The sequence below is a fragment of the Sinocyclocheilus grahami genome, unplaced genomic scaffold, assembly GCF_001515645.1.
Source record: "Sinocyclocheilus grahami isolate Dianchi unplaced genomic scaffold, SAMN03320097.WGS_v1.1 scaffold142.1, whole genome shotgun sequence".
Classification (NCBI taxonomy): Eukaryota; Metazoa; Chordata; class Actinopteri; order Cypriniformes; family Cyprinidae; genus Sinocyclocheilus; species Sinocyclocheilus grahami.
In genome coordinates, this window is record NW_015505321.1 from 782,074 (window position 1) to 800,083 (window position 18,010).

An 18,010-nucleotide genomic window follows, 5' to 3' on the forward strand; every position below is an offset into this window, starting at 1 on the left:
ACTATATTTACGGTAGGAGATTTACTAAATATCTTCATGGAACATGATCTTTACTTAATATCCTAATGATTTTTGGCATAAAAGAAAAATCAATAATTTTGACCCATATATGTGATCCAGTGTAACATAAGCAAATAAATATTGGACCAAAAATGTAAAGGTGTCAAAGGAATATTAAAATCAAGGATCTTTTCTGTCTTCCCCCCCCCCCCCCCCCCCCCCCCCCCCTATTTTACAAAATAATGTGGTAAGAGATGGTATCGGTACTGTGTGGGTTAAGTACTCTGTAAAGAGCAGTTACTGCAAGGTTCAGCGATTTGCATATGTTAGTAGTGATTGTGTTTCTTCTATAACCTTCTTCAAACATGGAGCTAATATTATACTGTAAATGTTAAATGAGTTAAAATTGGTTTACCTTGTAACCTGATTAAGAGTCCATTTCTTTCTCTTCTGAAGCCTGTAGATCTGTGTAGCCCAAACAGAACACTGATGATCTCTGAAGAAATTATTTTATATGAGAGCAAGCATTTTTCTATCAAGGTAAGAGACACTCTGCATATTGTGAATGTGCATTTAGGGCATTTTACGCTTGAATTCGTTTTCCATGACCATTCTAAATGTAGTGCAATTTTATAAATTTTTAAATTTAATTACAAATAATAATTTTTACTGGTATGCAAGGAACATTATAGATAATTTCATCTTTATCTCTGGTGTGATAGTCAGAATGTAAAGGGGTCATGACATGGATTTTTTAAAAATTATTTTAATATGTTCCTTGAGGTTTACTTATAATGTTAATAAAGTTTTTTTTGTCCCCCCCCCCCCCCCCCCCCACCTCGTCTCAAAACTTCTTCACACTCCCATACACCGTGATCTGGCATACACTGTGCATCTGCCGCAAGTGTCGGGGACATTTTCATGATATTTATTCTGTATAGAGTTAATGTAAGTCCATATCAACCATTTGTAAATTGAAGTCATTCACTTCCTCCTCTGCTCTCAAATCTGATTTGTGCTTCTGAATATTCAAACCGTTGATGTCGTTGAATCCTGAGTTTGAGCATGTGGAAGCACAAAGAGATTTGAGACGTAATGGTGAGTAAATGAAGACGGACTGTGATTTGTGGATGAATTAGTTCTTTAAGCGTGTGTTTGCACTCCTCAGGTGTACACCGCACAGCAGGACTATGACGAGCTGTCAGCGTTTGAGGAAATTCAGCAGGAGCTCATAGCACAAGGTTACATCAGCATGAACATTTGTATTTTTTCCGCATTATATCAAGTTGTGAGTAACCGGGAAATGTGAGCAAATGTACAAATTGTGATGAAAATGCGCTGGTAGAAGTGTAGGAATTGTATTAAATGCTGATGTTTCACACTTGAGATTTATTGTGTTTGTTTCTTCTTCAGAGCTCTTGATTCTGGAGGAGTATAACAGCAGCATGCGGTATGAAGAGCAGTATATGAACTCAGTGTTGGAGGGAATGGAGGCGTCTGGACAGATCATATGCCCCGTGTGTCACGTGTAAGTGTTCGCCATAAACCATCACCTGCTAAACCGATCCTTATTAATTATATCTATAATGTTTTTCTCTGTGTCTGCAGGAATAATCTGACAGTCAGCAGTCATTTTACATCATGTCCATGTGGTCTTTACGTCAACACGATTGTAAGTAGTTGCACACACAGCACCTTCCTCGGCTGTATGGACACTTTGTATAATAAATCCATTATTTGACTGGTATGGGTGGAGTAGAATATAGTATGAATACATATTCTAGAATATAGTATTTTATTGTTAACCAACCTTTAATCTAAGTTTGCATGTGACCATGTTGCATGTGAGTGTGTGTATATACTAACCAGTGTTATTTTTATATCATTGAGATCGACTGTTGTACTTTTTTTTTTTTTTTTTTTAATTAAGTTTTTATTTTTATATTTCCCTCCTCGCCCAGAGAGTCAGAGGGGTCAAAGGTCACTGCTGTGTACTACTTGGGGTCCTATGAAATCAGTTTTATCTTTTCCCATTAAAATTTTTTTTTCTGGATTCCTTTTGTCACCTTACGGTTTACCGTCTTTTTTTTCTTCTTCTTTTTCTTTTTAATTCCGATTTAATGGATACACTTTTTTTTTTTTTTTTTTTTTTTTTTTTTTAAAAGAGAAACTAATTGAAATTGAAATATTTTTTTATTAAAGGTTCAACAAAATTTTTTGTTTCGGGAAATCTGTTTTTATTTTTCCCCCCCAAATTCCAAGGTTTCTTTTTTTTAATGTTTCCGGATTTCACTTTAATTACATTTGAATAATCAAAAAATCATGTCTAATCAATTGAATTCATAAAACGTACCAATTTAATAATTTATTAAAATTTTTACAGTTATATGGCTTTATAATCATTCTGGATTTATAATTTAATACAAATGTATTACCAAAAACAGTGGTAATCAAATGAAGGCATAAAACATTAACAACTTATTTAATCTATTAAAATGTATTTAAATTCAAAATGTAACACTGTGAAGAAAAATATTTGTCAAGTTTTAGGTATGTAGAGTTTTTTTTTTTAAGTCTAGATATTAATTTTGTCATTTTTAGCTATTTTAGCATCTTTAGTTAAACTAAATGAAAATGGGAATTGTTGCTTTGGCAACTAGATGGAAAAAAAAATATCATGCATGCAAATTTATTTATTTTTTTTCCATTTAACCAAAATGTTTTTCTTCATGGTTTTACCATACTCACTAAAGCAGTTTAATCTGAGCATCTTCTCTCATGTGTCCACCGCAGGGTAGGAACGTTACAGCCGGGGTTTTACAGAATCTACTAGAACAACGCGTGACGGAGCACATGGAGGACTGTCTTCACAACCCCAGCTTCTCTATGGCCTTCAACACTGACGGATCACCAAACCTCATGATCAGCTGCAAGGTACTCGTATGGTTTACGTTCATGTCACAGAGTTGGGTTTGTGCATCTTCATAATTAAATCAACTTGAAGCTGTCGTTTATGCATGTTTGTTGTCTGCAGGTGTGTGACTATCTGTCTGTCGTCCTGTGAGCCGTTCATCCGCACTGCAGAGAGTCTGATGGATGTTTTAAATGTTGTGAATATTATTTCTGTGAAATAAAGAATCGTTTTTAACCTTAGATTCACTACCCTTATTTATGAGTCATAATGTAAAAGTACAGAACTGCAGGTCAAACTCTTGATTTGCCTGATCTAGAGTCTGCTATTGAGTGCATTTTGTTTTAAATGCGCACACACAGCCATTTATTTATCCATAAGCTGTTCTAGACACAATCTCACAAAGCTGGTCAAGAACATGCTCTGGTCATTTCACATCGAAATCCGAAATAAAGCGTATTTTAGCAATATCATGATTTTTTACGTTGTTACAAATCTCATTACATGATACTTTTGGAAGTGAAATGAAGAGTGGATTTGTTGTACTTCAGTTGTATTCTGATTTTACGCTGATTAAAATAAAAAACATCTTGCAGTAATCTTCATTATCTATCGAGCTGCTTTATATTAATCTGACTTTTTGCATTATAGTAATAAGAACGTTGCATATAAATGTGTTACACAAGGAAAAAGAAAAGGGGCCTTTAAGATTTTTTTGCATTGTGTAAAATAAAAAACATCTTTCTTTGGATCAGTTTGGGTGAATTAAAAGGTTTTTGATCATTTTCCACATACAAGGAAATAAAACCAGTTTATTAACCATTTATAGTTATTTTTTTAACGGCTCAGTCTATATAGTGAAGTGTTATTTATGCACCATTGAAAAATAACTTTCCAAACCACTTGCACATTTCATTGTTTAGAAGTGTGCACAAGTCCTTCCTGTTTCGTGCCACCTTTAAAAATCGATTCATTAAATTGAAATGCATAAAAATTACATAATGGACAATCATGTTTTTTTGCCTTTTAGCAACATATACTGTATATAAATCTAGACAATGAGCCCAATATTTCCTCTCAGTTTTATTTCTCATGAATGTTTAGTTCCTGTAAACCGCTGCGATGACATCTGAAACGTAACCGGTGTGCACATAACATATAAAATTAAATACAAAACTCTTCTGCATTCAGACATCACATCAGAGCCAGACGAATCACAAGTTTGTGATAAATCTAGACACAGATTATTTGCATTTGACGAAAGTGCTGAGATCGTCCAGGAACTTGATGTACTCCTGATGCTCCAGGGCCGTGCTCAACTCCGTCAGCTCATCCACGAACGTGTTGTCAACGCCGCGGTCAGCCAGGAAGTCCATCAGATGGTCATACAGGGCCTAGGGAGTCAGAGAGGTCAGAGGTCACTGCTGTGCATTTGTTAGAGGCCTATACTTTTTTTTTTCCTTCACCATTTTTATTTTTTCTGGGTTTTTCTTCCCGTTTTAATTTTCTTTCTTTTTTTCGGGATGGGTGGGGCTTCTATACAATATCATTTATACAAAATACAAATCTATACAATTCAAAAAAAGAAAAGAAAAAACATTTGAATTCTATTGTTTTCAATTTAATGGTTTAATTTCAATAATTAAAAAGCATGTCTAATTAATTAAATGAACAAAATAAAATTTATAAAAATGTACAAATGTATTACCTCTTTTACAATAATTAGGGACTATGAAATCCATTGTATTTTTTTTCCAAAATCCCATTTTTTCCTGTTTTAATTATTCTGGATTCCAATTTATTGGTTACATTAAATTTTAGTAATCAAAATAATCTAATAATTTGAAACACTTAAAGAGATACAATTTAACATCCATTTGTTAAAAGTTTTACAAAAATTAAGGCAATACATTTATTTATTTTTTAAATAATTCTGTATTCAGTTTTAATATTTTAAGTACATTTTAAAAATCAAAAAGCAAGTCTATGAAATGTTTCATTTTTTTCTGAAATTCTGTGTCACTATAAATAAAGGTGGTTATCAAATGAAGGCATAAAAGATTAAGAATTTATAGTTGTAGATTGCATAATTTCCTTTTTTTGTCAAACAAATTTCTGCACAACTGAGGTTTACTGTTAAATAAATAAATAAATAAAAAGGAAAATTGTGATATTCCTAAAAGTAGAAGTTTTAAGTGACTTAGAGAAGTACAGGTTTCTGGGCAACTGCAATATATTTCTTTAAGTGAAATCAAAGATTTATTTTGACCTTTGAGTTTCAGTGATAGTTATCATCAAATGAAATGCTGAAATGCTCATGAAGTGACTTCAGTAAAGCTCTCACCCAGTCCAGAGAGTCTGTGTTGAGTGTGTAACTGGTTTCCTTCCACTCGACGTCTCCCTCCGGCTGGAAACTGACCTCACGGATGGCGAAGATGTCGCTCTCCTCCTCACCCTCACCGTGAGCGCTCTGCTCAGAGACAAAGAGCTCCAGTCAGTGAGAGATCACACACTGTTTTCATTCTGCATGCTCTTTATGATAGCTGGACCTTCAGTCACACTAACCTAAAAATACAACAACGAGAGAAGAGCAACCCACCTCATCCTCGGGGAAATGACAGTCAAACACTAGTGAACTCTTCGCTCCTGGTTTGGTCACTTCAACCACAAAGTTAGGTGTGGAGACAATTTCAGGCTTTAAAAAAAGAAAAAAAAGGAAAAATGTGTTAACACGACATGATGAGGTAATCGCAAACTTACAAGATGACTGAAAATCATTTGAAATAAACAAGCATTCAAATATTCTTATAATTTGAAGCAGGAGGATTCACACTGATATATGAGGAAGCCTGATTTAAAAGTGTGATTTATAGACCGTAAAATCACAGAAATTAATAAACCCCAGTGGACATTTTAATAGTGAATATGCATTTTTGCAGTTATGCCAAGCTTTAGAAATTGTGAGTAAAAAATATTCAGTAACACATTATTTTACAGTGCTTATTGTGTACTTACTATAGCAATTAGTACAGTAAATTCTGTACAATTTTATATATATATATATATAAAAATTAAAAATATCATTATTATATAAATATTTACAATTATTTAATAGATTATATATAAATATTAATAATTATTATTTAGTGCTGTCAAACGATTAATCGCATCCAAAATAAAAGTTTTTGTTTACATAATACATGTATGTATACTGTGTATATTTATTATGTATATATAAATACTAGAGCCCGACCGATATATCGTTTAGCTAATATTATCGGCCGATATGAGCCTGTCGCCGATATATCGGTATCGGCGAATATGCCGCCGATATGATTTTTAAAAAATATATATTTCATAATGAATGTTCCAAAGTGAAATAAACTTAAACGGAATAAAGTTGAATGGAATTGAAGTTGAATAAACTTCAACTGTACTGTTCAGTGCACTGATGTCAGACTCATTTTGAATAAAGTTTATTGTTAAACTGTTAAATGCCCTGCCTCCATTATGTATCTCTGTCACGTCATTATAAGTGTTTGATCACCACATTTGAGTGATCATTGCAAAAAAAGTGTTTATGTATATGTATTCTGTATATACAGTAGTCTATATATAGTACCAGTCAAATGTTTGGACACACGAATGGGAAAGTGTCCAAACTTTTGACTGGTACTGTACTATAATATACACAAAGAATATCGGCCGATATATAGATATCGGCCTTTTTTTTTTACTCCCAAATATCGGTATCGGCCCCAAAAAAAACCCTATCGGTCGGGCTCTAATAAATACACACATTTTTTTTAGATATATACATGTATATAGATTTATATATGTATATTCTTATATTTTCTAATGTACATAAATATATTTAATATATAAACAACATATTTTTCTTAAATATATACATGCATGTGTTTGTATTTACACACATATAATAAATATACAGAGTACACACACATATATTATGTAAATAAAAACGTTTATTTTGGATGCGATTAATGGTTTGACAGCACTTATATTATTATTTTTAAATCTTATAATCTCCAGAATTATATTCTGTCACTAACTGCTTTTGTTCCTCTATTTTAAGTGTCTGCTAAATGCATACATGTACATTTATATAGTGTTTACGTTCATGTTTTATAAAAAATAAAAAAATGCCATTTTAATAATGCATTTATGACTCTGCTCACACCTTTGTTGAACTTGTGATTTCATGTTGCAACCTTAATTTGAAGATAAAATCTGTTTCACAATTGCAACGGCATATGATGGCAACAGTTTAACAACATTAGGCTATCCTGATTTCATATTGCATTATATAATAAGCTGGTGTTGTTTGTACAGTATGAATGCACTGTGCGTGTGCTCTACCTCGTCCTCCGGACTCTTCTGCGTGTGCTCAGGATCTTCCTCCAGCTGCGGCGGGATGCTGTTGTTCACGTTGAATGTGATGGTGACTCTGCCGAACATAATCCCACATGATTTATTACAGCAGAGCATAAATATGATCATACAAGACACTTGCTCAATGCATTTATTGCTTGTGCATGCCTTAAATGCAGTGCAACATCTGTAAAATGCATACATCTAAATAGAATTGTTTTCTAAAGCAATAAGGCGTGTGTGCATCACTATGAACAGCAGGATTCAGATGGTCCGGATGAAACACACGATCCTTACTTTTCTCCGGACAGCGAGCGGATGAGTTTGGCCTCTGTGCCGTTAAGCTCGAGCTCCCAGCCGCCGGACATTTGAGGAAGACTCTTGTTCTTCTGGATCTTCTTTTCTTCTTTGATTTCATCAGTGAGAAACTCTGCAAACGCTTTATCACCTGCAGAATAAAGACAGAACCAATAAAACACTCCAGACAACATGCATGCATGCTCTAGTAACCAACACTAGTGAACGAGTCTCAGTGGTTAGTTCACACGACATGCTGTTCGTCTCCTGATTCAGCCTCAAGGTCACAAGTTTGACTGAAAACACCCAATGCACATAACGCAGGACATGACATCTGCTGTAATATTATAAAATATTAGAATTAACATTGAAACATTTTATTAATGCTTTCAACTAGGTTTTTATTTTCCATTTTAATGAACTAGTCTGAAATTTAGTTTGGCGGTTTAGGTCATTTTTTACTAGTTTTTTATTTATTTCATAAATCACTCTTATTTCACATTTTATTTTTTTGATTCATTCATTTTTAATCCGCTTTAGTTATTTTAGTATATAAAATTAAACTAAACGAAAATGTTTCGTTAGCAACAGGCAGAAATAAAATAAGGCTTTTTTTTAAATAACCGAAACTACTTTTTAGTTAGTGTCTACCTTTACTACGGTATTTTATAGTTTGTTTCTATACCGTTATCATAAAAATTACCTTTACTATGGTACTTTATAGTTAACTTCTATACCTTTACCGTGGTATTTTTTAGTAGTTAGTGTCTATATTTTACCATGGTATTTTTTAGTTAGTTTCCATACCTTTAACCACACATAATACCTTTACTATGGTACTTTATAGTTAACTTCTATACCTTTACCATGGTATTTTTTAGTAGTTAGTGTCTATATTTTACCATGGTATTTTTTAGTTAGTTTCCATACCTTTAACCACACATAATACCTTTACTATGGTACTTTTTGGTTAACGTCTATACCTTTACCATGGTATTTTTTAGTTCGTGTGAGTGTGGAGCAGCGTTTACCCTCGGTGTGCAGACTCCCGCAGCCGCACGACACTGTGGGCAGAGCCCGCGTCGCTGTGAGCAGCCTCGGCCTGGATCCTGACGCCGGTCCGCTGTGGCTCAGGCTCCAGATGGATCTGGTGAAGGCACTGCTGAGGCGCAGCGCGGGGCTGACGGAGGCAGCGGGCGGCACGGAGGCGGAGAGCCGGGCTGCGAGCTGAACCGCGCGGCTCACACACTTCAGCATGACTGCGGCTGTGTTCGCTTGAGTTTAGCTCGCGGATCCCACTGACTGACACACACACGTGGAGAAGAAAGGACACCGTGACCTCAGCACTCCACACCGGAAGCGCTCGGAAATGAGTTAAAAGTCCTGCACGCTGTCAACAACATAAAGAAACAGTAGAGCGTGTAATATATAACTGTACAAGGTATGATGAAGAAAGAAAGGAATTAATATCATACTTAAACAAAAAAGCTAAGGTAAATAAGGATTTGGAATATTCATTAGGATATGCTTTTAATAGAGATAGAGTAGTAGGATACAGGATATTAATAAAATACATATATACTACTGGGTTAAGTGAAAGGATTTAAATATAGAGTGCGGATGCTCTATTCTATTCTGGATCTTTAGTACGGTACTTTATAGTTTGTTTCTATACCGTTATCATAAAAATTACCTTTACTATGGTACTTTATAGTTAACTTCTATACCTTTACCATGGTATTTTTTAGTAGTTAGTGTCTATATTTTACCATGGTATTTTTTAGTTAGTTTCCATACCTTTAACCATACATAATACCTTTACTATGGTACTTTATAGTTAACTTCTATACCTTTACCATGGTATTTTTTAGTAGTTAGTGTCTATATTTTACCATGGTATGGTATTTTTTAGTAGTTAGTGTCTATATTTTACCATGGTGTTTTTTAATTAGTTTCCATACCTTTAACCACACATAATACCTTTACTATGGTACTTTATAGTTAACTTCTATACCTTTACCATGGTATTTTTTAGTAGTTAGTGTCTATATTTTACCATGGTATTTTTTAGTTAGTTTCCATACCTTTAACCACACATAATACCTTTACTATGGTACTTTTTGGTTAACGTCTATACCTTTACCGTGGTATTTTTTAGTTCGTGTGAGTGTGGAGCAGCGTTTACCCTCGGTGTGCAGACTCCCGCAGCCGCACGACACTGTGGGCAGAGCCCGCGTCGCTGTGAGCAGCCTCGGCCTGGATCCTGACGCCGGTCCGCTGTGGCTCAGGCTCCAGATGGATCTGGTGAAGGCACTGCTGAGGCGCAGCGCGGGGCTGACGGAGGCAGCGGGCGGCACGGAGGCGGAGAGCCGGGCTGCGAGCTGAACCGCGCGGCTCACACACTTCAGCATGACTGCGGCTGTGTTCGCTTGAGTTTAGCTCGCGGATCCCACTGACTGACACACACACGTGGAGAAGAAAGGACACCGTGACCTCAGCACTCCACACCGGAAGCGCTCGGAAATGAGTTAAAAGTCCTGCACGCTGTCAACAACATAAAGAAACAGTAGAGCGTGTAATATATAACTGTACAAGGTATGATGAAGAAAGAAAGGAATTAATATCATACTTAAACAAAAAAGCTAAGGTAAATAAGGATTTGGAATATTCATTAGGATATGCTTTTAATAGAGATAGAGTAGTAGGATACAGGATATTAATAAAATACATATATACTACTGGGTTAAGTGAAAGGATTTAAATATAGAGTGCGGATGCTCTATTCTATTCTGGATCTTTAGGAGACCACGGATTTAGTCTGGAGGAGCTTAAGTAGGAGTATTTGTGTGTATACATGTGTAAGAACAGGAAAAGCAAAAACAAGGAAAAAATTGATTATAAATAAACCATGACTGCATAAAAGCAACAGTAGGTGGCGATATGCGCACAGGATGCAACGCGCCAAAAAACGGACGAAGAAGAAGAAGAACAACATAAACACGTGGTTCCAGTAACTAAAAGCTGCTTAATATAAACGTTGTTATATTCTGTTTGTTTGCTTGTTGATCTTCTAGATCAGTTATGCAGCTTTGTGGAGTTTGTAGCGAACACGTTCCTAAATACAGATGTCCAGCCTGCAGAATCAGATAGTAAGTCATTTATTTATGTTCGGTAACTGTCAAGTTTATACCATAAATACCTTTATCAGCTCACTTTTGCTTTTGGAAAAAAATAATACTGATCAAATAACACATTTTCTTTCCTTCTAGTTGTTCAGTGAGTTGCTTTAAAAGACACAAAGATGATGGTAAGTATCTACTTATATATTATATTGACAATAATTTAGATTATTTTAGATTACATTTAAAATTTACAATCAGTGTTTACACTTTATCATTTCATACATTCCCTGGGAATCGAACCCTTCACCATGCCGTTGCGTGCGCCACGTTTGACTGTTTGTACTTAAAAAACAACAACACTATTATTGTTTTTTTATATTAATTTATTTTGTATATATATGTATGTGTGTGTGTGTGTGTATGTATAGACTATTATCATACCTATTATTGTATTAATTTATTTTATTATTACTAATTTAAATATTATTATTGACTGTCCTGAGCACCAAGTCAAAAACAAACTATTGAAGCCATTATTTTTCCTTCCTCTCATAGACTCGTGTCATCCAGTTAAAGAATCCGATCCAGCCTCCAGCAGCTGGACACCAGTGACCAGCGGTGAGTAAATGATCATCACTCAGGCCTGTAACACATTTAATGCTTTATAGGTGATCAAGAGAACTTTTCTGTCTCCTTCTGATGATGATCTTGAACAGAAAATGAAAAGTTTCTAGTGAAATGTTTGATTTCAGCGGAACAGCCGTGGACTGTCGAGGATCTTCTTGATGAAGACAGTCAGACTGACAAAGTGCCATTACAGAGACTTCAGCAGCTGGGTATGAAGTGATAAACACTCTATTCACACGATCTGTAGTGCTGTTTTTGTGAGAGATGGTTACAGATGGTTTTCATTCACACAGGTGGTTCAGAGGCGTTGAAGGGTCTGTTGAGGAATCCTCATCTCCGGCGGTTAATGATGTCTGTGGACTCGGCTGAAGATAAAGCCAAAGCCATGAAAGACGCCATGCAGGAGCCGCTGTTTGTGGAGTTTGCTGATCAGTGCTTAAACATTATTGAACCGACAGACACGGAGAATGAGGATGATAATGATGAATTCTGATTGGATGGAACTGTCCCATATGGACCGATTCCTACCGCACTAACATTAAAAAAATGTTGATGTAATAATGTAAAATTTGTATTATACCAATGTCTTTTGAATGCGAACAATGTAATGCAATGCAATGGAAAAATTAAAATTTGCTGACAATGTCCTCACCCTCAGGCCATCCAAGATGTAGATGAGTTTGTTTCTTCATCAGATTTGGAGAAATGTAGCATTGCATCAATTGCTCAGCAATGGATCCTCTGCAGTGAATGGGTGCCGTCAGAATGAGAGTCCAAATATAAAAAAAAAATACAAAAGCACATTACAAAATTACAAAAAAAAAAAGAAATACAATAGTATATAAATGATTTAAATAAAAAGTTTCATAATACATGTTTCTTGCACTTATTCACCAAGAAAAAAACAATCCACATTAAAATGTAATAATTTTATCTACCTCTGAGTAAACGTGATTTACAAACAGTGTTATTATAGTTAACTAAATCTACAAAAAAAATGTTTACGGTAATAAAGATAAAATATAATATAAATATTAGATGAAAAACTAAGACATGTTACCTTGGCAACTACATTAAATGAATAAGTTGAAGTTGAAGCACTAAAATTTCTAAAACTAAAATATAAATAAAATAAGTAGAATATAAAAAAATTACAATTATAAATGACAAAAGCACATAAAATTACTTAAACTTGAAACCTGAAATTAAAATGAAAACTGAAAATATTAAAATTAATTAAAATATTAATAAATACTTTAATAGTATATAAATAATACTAAAACAATGAGTGTAAGCTGTATTCCTCCTGGAATAATTCATGGTCACTCAAGAAAATGAGTAAACGGTATGTTAGCAGCGTCTCTCACCCGTGGCTGAGCTCTGATAGACGCCACACCCTGGTCAAACTGGTTGGTCTTTACTTTGTATTCTCCGTGTCTGAATGGGATCTTCAGACAGGCCATCATAGACATGATCCGCTGGAAACCCGTGGCTGTCAGAGAGACGGTGATGCTGGGAGCAGAGGCCATGGCCAGACCGATGGGCCAACCTCTGACCATCACAGGCTCCTGGATGCTGGAGAGCTGCACAGAGCCTCTCTCCTTCAGCAGCTTCGGCAACACGGACGATGCTTCATTCTCCATGAAATCCTCAGCATCATCCAGCTCTGCCTCAGCTAACGCATCCATCCACGCCTATCGAGGAGGAACGCAGAAAGATAAGAAAACGGCACAAAACATGTAGAACTGAAGCTAAATCAATCAACATTTAAAGTCAGCAGGAAATGGTGTTTATAACCCATTTTATGACACATTTCTAAAGGAAAAAGGATATATTAAAACAAAACACAAACATTTCACCATAAAGCATATCAAATAAACACAGAAACTCAAAGGTCTTTACTACAAAACAGCAAAATAAAAGTTCAGTTTGGGGACATTTTCACAAAAATATATTAATATTGTACAGTAATGACAATAATAATTCCTTTTTTAAGGAATATCACAAAATTGCAAAACCGTGTGGCACTCAAAGCTCTTCATTACAAGTTAATATTATATACTTTAATGTACTTCTCAAAGTAATAATAATAATAATAATAATACAATTTATAAAAATACTTTTTTTTTTTTAATCACACTATTTTTCGACCATGTTTTAATTTAAACAGGAGATATCTGTTGTGCCGCACTTTGTTAGTCAAAAGCTTGTTACATTTTAATTTGATTACATTTTAAAAGATCAATAAAATATAAAAATAATTGTTGTTTGCATTTTATTCCTTTCCTTCCCTTCCAAACACCTGCCTTCATCCCTGGTATGAAACTGTCTTCACAATCCAATCAATTCCCAAAAGACAAAATCAAGTCATGTCCAACATCTTTATTAATAAAAATAAACATCAGCACAATGCTTACCCTCCAGCGCCTCCATTTGTTTTGGATGACGGATGCAGCTTTGTGCCATTTCTTAATCTCTCTTCTGACCAGCCAGGATCTCACACCTGTGAAAAAGATACACATAGAGTTAAAAACACTATACCAGTCTTAAGTCGCTGGGGTATATTTGTAGCAATAGCCAAAAATACATTGTATTGGTCAAAATTATAGATTTTTCTTTTATGCCAAAAATCATTAGGATATTAAGTAAAGATCATGTTCCATGAAGATATTTTGTACATTTCCTACCGTAAATATATCAAAACTTAATTTTTGATTAGTAATATGCATTGCTAAGAACTTCATTTGGACAACTTTAAAGGCGATTTTCTCAATATTTAGATTTTTTTGCACCCTCAGATTCCAGATTTTCAAATAGTTGTATCTCGGGCCAAATATTATTCTATTCTAACCAAACATACATCAATGGAAAGCTTATTTATTCAGCTTCGAAAAATGGACCCTTATGACTGGTTTTGTGGTCCAGGGTCACATTTAATACTGTACAAATACTGGATATAGAGCCGTTTTGTCTTAGGAGTTAAACTCCGACAGATGCAGATATGGAGTTTGTGATAAGCAGCATTTACTGTGAACAGAGACGCTCTGAGACACTGAAGACACGGCACACAATGAGCTGCTCACGTGTAAACGAACACAGCGCTTTTGGTTTAACTTTGATTACTCATGCAGCCCTACATCTTCAATACTGTATGATCTGCACTATAAAATTAGTGTGGTCTGATTTGGCCTTTGGCTCTACTGATCTCAGTGAAGCAGGTGTTTGGCTCAGGTGAGCTGCATCTGTTCTGTTCTGAGTTTAAGGGATAATCAAGAGGAAGTTGATCAGGTGTCAGCGTCTAGACGCACAGCAGATGTCTGCTCCTTCAGCCAGGCAGAGCTCAGAGAGAAATGCACAGTCACTGGGTCAATTCCTGAGGAATAATGTCTTCTCGCTTGTGCACTTTATCTCTTAAGCTGTCTAAAAGTGTCTACAAACACAACCAGCTTATTCCCAGCTTTAATATTTAGCAATAACTATGAAAAGTCTAGAACAAGTCATTAGGGTTGCATGATTAATCAAAATTGCAATATAGCTTAACGCAATTATTAAATCGCAAAGGCAAAGTTGTAATGAGAAGCGTTTTTCAACAAAAGAGAAGCTTTGACTTCTCTATGCGGTTTTCTGTCCAAATAAAAGTTCAATGGTTTAACGTAATGGTTAAAATTACAAAATTAAGAGAAGTACTGTTTTACTGTTGAGAAGTGCATAAATAAATAAATAAAAATTCATTTTACAGTGAAATATTACAATAGTAATATTACTTATTTTGTTTTTATTTAGTAATGTTTTTTATATTTTAATTTAGTAGTAGTAATAATAATAATAATAATTTATTTATTCATTCATTCATTCATTAAATAGCCACATTGATGTACAACCACAAAATATTGGCTGGATTTGTTTTTTGTTTTTTTATTGTAATTGTCAATTAAATTTTTTCCCCAAATTGTGCAGCCCTATTTGTTATACAACCATACTACCTGTAATCGCAAAATAAAGATGTTAAGTCCTAACCTGCTTGTAAGCGGGTGGCAGCCTGTGTCCTCAGGTTACGCTGACGCGTCTGGTACCTGCGCCAGCAGCACTGGATACAGAACGCCTTCTGTGAGCGCACCCTGTTCCTATGCTCCTCCAGCATCTCCAGCTGCACAACACATGATAAATTAACTACTGACGTCAAGTTAAAACACATCTGACAGCTTGTGATTGCATCAGCTGAGACAGAGTAAACAGGCTGAAAGAGTTCAGTGAACTTTCAACAGCTGCCTCAGCGCAAACGGGCATTTTACAAATTGCATTACAATCATAAGTATTCAGAGTGCACGCTTTACCAGGGAGTTTGTGAGAAAGACTTTGGTCCTGCCACAGTGCACCATGTTGTTGTTGTTGTTTGGGGCGCGTCTCTTGAAGACCACACTGAGCACATCCTCTACAGCAGATCCCAGAACAGCCTGATCACTCATCTCAGGGCCTGTGAGTGAAAGATGAGCGTTAGAAATACATGTTTATGATACTTTTATTGTGTTTTAAGGCAAGACACTGCAAGTAAAACCAATGCATTTCATGCACCGGTCAATGTTGAGATTTTGGGGTATTTTGCTTTCATAACATGTCTTCTTTAAGACTACTGGAAAGAAAAAACCCAAAATACTTATTTTGGTTTACTTACAAAAACCAACTTTGCCATTTTATTCCTATCTAAATTCTAAAGGTTTTCATAGTATGGTTTGGCCATATATAATTTATCTGATTTTTCTCCATACAGGAGGCGTCTTGAAGCTGCCATTACCATTAAAGGCTTTTGTACAAAGTATTAAATAAATTTCAGTAGTTCAATACTTTTTCCCTGTGTCATTCCATTTTATTTCTGAACTTATTTGTTTTGTTTTCTTTGTATGTATGGATTACTTGGGTTGTTACCGACATCTGGTGAAAATTTCATGTCAACAGCACCTTTAGAAATATATTTACTGGGAAAAATGGTGATGTGTTCAATACTTATTTTACCCGCTGTATGTCTAATCATCTTATAATGTGAATCATAATGATTAAGAGCTAAAACACAATCATTTAAAACAACAGAAAGAAATCTTTCAATAAACAAAATGTAATGCACTAACAGCTTAATTTTTACTCTTAAAAATCTGTACCTTAAATTTGGAGACAACAGTGACCACTTTACTGTGTCCTCTAGACCCCTCGCTCTCACGGTCACCGTCAGCAAAGAGACTGTGCAGCAATGAATCCTGGGACTTCTGCAGGAGACTGATGATCTCAGGGGGAACCGGGTCCTACAGAACAAATGGACATTCAGGCACTTTATAAACTTCATTAATCCCAAAGGAAGAAATTTCAGCATAGACAAGCCACATAGTTTATTGTATGCTAATACTTATATAGTTTGCACCTTGTTCTTCTCCATCATGCCCTCAATCTGGTAACTGACTTTGTCTGCATAGTGAGCCACAGTAAAATGGGGCTCTTTGCTGAGTTTGTCCCAGCTGATGCTGGCGTTATCTGAGAGCTCCTTCTGCAGACGCACACGAAACTGCTTCGCATCCGATGCTCTGTTCAGACGACACTCCTGGACGACGAAAGAATCAGAAATACAGAAAGAGAAAGACAGAATGAAGAGAAAGAAAGAATAAACTCATTAGTGCTACTAAAAAAGCTCTTTCAATATGCAAGATAAAGCTATAAATAAAGGCAGTCACTACATTTGTGATGCAAATATGCATCACATCTTTTTCTGATTTCCCTCTCTGAGATAAGAAGTGCAAGCTGACCTCATTGAGCAGGGAGAAAATGCTGGAAGGACTGCCTTCAATCAGGTCCAGGCAGCACTGGTTGTCTTGGTACCGTATGAAGGACCACTGCAGCCCCTCAGTCACATACTCCTCTTGCTGGGCCTTCAGGTAATGAGCCACAAAGTGCTGCTGCAGCTTCTCGTTAGCATAATTAATGCACAACTGCTCCAGATTGTTCAAGAGGAAGCATTCAAAACCGTACACATCCAGCAGGCCTGTAGAAGACAGCAGCCAAGGATTAAAAGTGTTTTAGAAGTATTTTCATTCCATTCAGAAAAAATATATATGATTTGACAATTCTGACAAGTAAGTAATATATTTAGCAATATATTAAAATTTAATTAGTGAATAATTAGAATTTGTACCAATGAAGTTGCACCACGTGGGATTGTCTGCACACATACTGTTGTTTATGAAAGTGACTAACCAGTCAAACAGCCTGTAAATGAAAAATAAAAATAAAAATCAAGACTTGAAATTTGTTCATTAAAACTATTTACTTCAGCACTTGCTTTATTTAGTTTCATTATAAATGAAATGCAACATAGAGAGTGTGTTTTTGTTTGTAAGCATCTTCATAAAATGTCAAACCTAGTTCATACGACTCACTGTGCATAAATGACTTTAGCCAGACAGTCTCTGCGGACGCCGCACTCCGACTGAGTGCAAGGTTTGAGGACGCTCTGTTTGCCAGCGCGCAGAGTTCTCACGGTCAGACACGACTGCAGCTCGTCTAACGGCACCTGCAGCAGGTCAGCGGTTTTCTGCAGGAAACCTGCACACAGCATAAAGAGAGAGAGAACAGTGATCAACACAAACTACTAATGACAACACGTCCTGGGGGGGGGGGG

The 18,010-nt window shown here is 35.6% G+C and overlaps 4 protein-coding genes across 7 annotated transcripts in view; 2 read left to right on the forward strand and 2 right to left on the reverse strand.

Moving 5' to 3' along the window:
• The window catches only part of rpain (RPA interacting protein), an 8,409-nt gene extending 5,158 nt beyond the window's left edge, over positions 1 to 3,251 (forward strand). Inside the window, exons 3-7 of the mRNA XM_016280619.1 lie at positions 1,169 to 1,241; positions 1,414 to 1,528; positions 1,609 to 1,672; positions 2,794 to 2,934; positions 3,035 to 3,251. Coding sequence (XP_016136105.1) covers positions 1,169 to 1,241; positions 1,414 to 1,528; positions 1,609 to 1,672; positions 2,794 to 2,934; positions 3,035 to 3,064 — 423 coding nt within the window. The 3' untranslated portion in view covers positions 3,065 to 3,251. The remainder of the gene's footprint in view (positions 1 to 1,168; positions 1,242 to 1,413; positions 1,529 to 1,608; positions 1,673 to 2,793; positions 2,935 to 3,034) is intronic.
• A 725-nt stretch (positions 3,252 to 3,976) lies between these two features.
• On the reverse strand, positions 3,977 to 10,138 carry c1qbp (complement component 1, q subcomponent binding protein). 2 transcript variants are annotated; one of them, XM_016280618.1, is made up of 6 exons: positions 9,786 to 10,138; positions 7,601 to 7,751; positions 7,292 to 7,379; positions 5,511 to 5,606; positions 5,256 to 5,381; positions 3,977 to 4,305 (listed from the first exon to the last, which is right to left on the reverse strand). In XM_016280618.1, the coding sequence occupies exons 1-6, from the start codon at positions 10,009 to 10,011 to the stop codon at positions 4,156 to 4,158; spliced, it is 837 nt and encodes a 278-aa protein (XP_016136104.1). In that variant the 5' UTR covers positions 10,012 to 10,138; the 3' UTR covers positions 3,977 to 4,155. The 2 variants fall into 2 exon arrangements, with proteins under 2 accessions (XP_016136104.1, XP_016136103.1); XM_016280617.1 differs by lacking the exon at positions 9,786 to 10,138 and adding an exon at positions 8,632 to 8,940.
• On the forward strand, positions 9,020 to 12,026 carry znhit3 (zinc finger, HIT-type containing 3). Of its 3 annotated transcripts, none has more exons than XM_016280623.1 (6): positions 9,020 to 9,041; positions 10,680 to 10,749; positions 10,870 to 10,907; positions 11,278 to 11,340; positions 11,475 to 11,558; positions 11,643 to 12,026. In XM_016280623.1, the coding sequence occupies exons 2-6, from the start codon at positions 10,682 to 10,684 to the stop codon at positions 11,840 to 11,842; spliced, it is 453 nt and encodes a 150-aa protein (XP_016136109.1). In that variant the 5' UTR covers positions 9,020 to 9,041; positions 10,680 to 10,681; the 3' UTR covers positions 11,843 to 12,026. The 3 variants fall into 3 exon arrangements, with proteins under 3 accessions (XP_016136109.1, XP_016136108.1, XP_016136106.1); XM_016280622.1 differs by lacking the exon at positions 9,020 to 9,041 and adding an exon at positions 10,170 to 10,247; XM_016280620.1 differs by lacking the exon at positions 9,020 to 9,041 and having other exon boundaries at positions 10,543 to 10,749.
• A 645-nt stretch (positions 12,027 to 12,671) lies between these two features.
• Positions 12,672 to 18,010, reverse strand: part of LOC107591502 (unconventional myosin-XIX-like) — an 8,938-nt gene continuing 3,599 nt past the window's right edge. Inside the window, exons 7-15 of the mRNA XM_016280660.1 lie at positions 17,769 to 17,934; positions 17,525 to 17,598; positions 17,139 to 17,374; positions 16,760 to 16,936; positions 16,503 to 16,643; positions 15,684 to 15,833; positions 15,367 to 15,496; positions 13,767 to 13,852; positions 12,672 to 13,043 (exon numbers count right to left, since the gene is read on the reverse strand). Coding sequence (XP_016136146.1) covers positions 12,672 to 13,043; positions 13,767 to 13,852; positions 15,367 to 15,496; positions 15,684 to 15,833; positions 16,503 to 16,643; positions 16,760 to 16,936; positions 17,139 to 17,374; positions 17,525 to 17,598; positions 17,769 to 17,934 — 1,532 coding nt within the window. The remainder of the gene's footprint in view (positions 13,044 to 13,766; positions 13,853 to 15,366; positions 15,497 to 15,683; positions 15,834 to 16,502; positions 16,644 to 16,759; positions 16,937 to 17,138; positions 17,375 to 17,524; positions 17,599 to 17,768; positions 17,935 to 18,010) is intronic.

What these genes read in the sequence shown, in the direction of transcription:
- c1qbp (XM_016280618.1), bottom strand. Translation starts at nt 10,011, where the DNA reads ATGCTGAAGTGTGTGAGCCGCGCGGTTCAGCTCGCAGCCCGGCTCTCC. An exon ending in GTCATTTCCCCGAGGATGAG is followed by an intron (nt 5,382 to 5,510) that starts GTGGGTTGCTCT and finishes GTCTCTGAGCAG; the next exon opens with AGCGCTCACGGTGAGGGTGA. An exon ending in ACACAGACTCTCTGGACTGG is followed by an intron (nt 4,306 to 5,255) that starts GTGAGAGCTTTA and finishes CTGACTCCCTAG; the next exon opens with GCCCTGTATGACCATCTGAT.
- znhit3 (XM_016280623.1), top strand. Translation starts at nt 10,682, where the DNA reads ATGCAGCTTTGTGGAGTTTGTAGCGAACACGTTCCTAAATACAGATGT. An exon ending in CCAGCCTGCAGAATCAGATA is followed by an intron (nt 10,750 to 10,869) that starts GTAAGTCATTTA and finishes CTTTCCTTCTAG; the next exon opens with TTGTTCAGTGAGTTGCTTTA. An exon ending in TAAAAGACACAAAGATGATG is followed by an intron (nt 10,908 to 11,277) that starts GTAAGTATCTAC and finishes TTCCTCTCATAG; the next exon opens with ACTCGTGTCATCCAGTTAAA.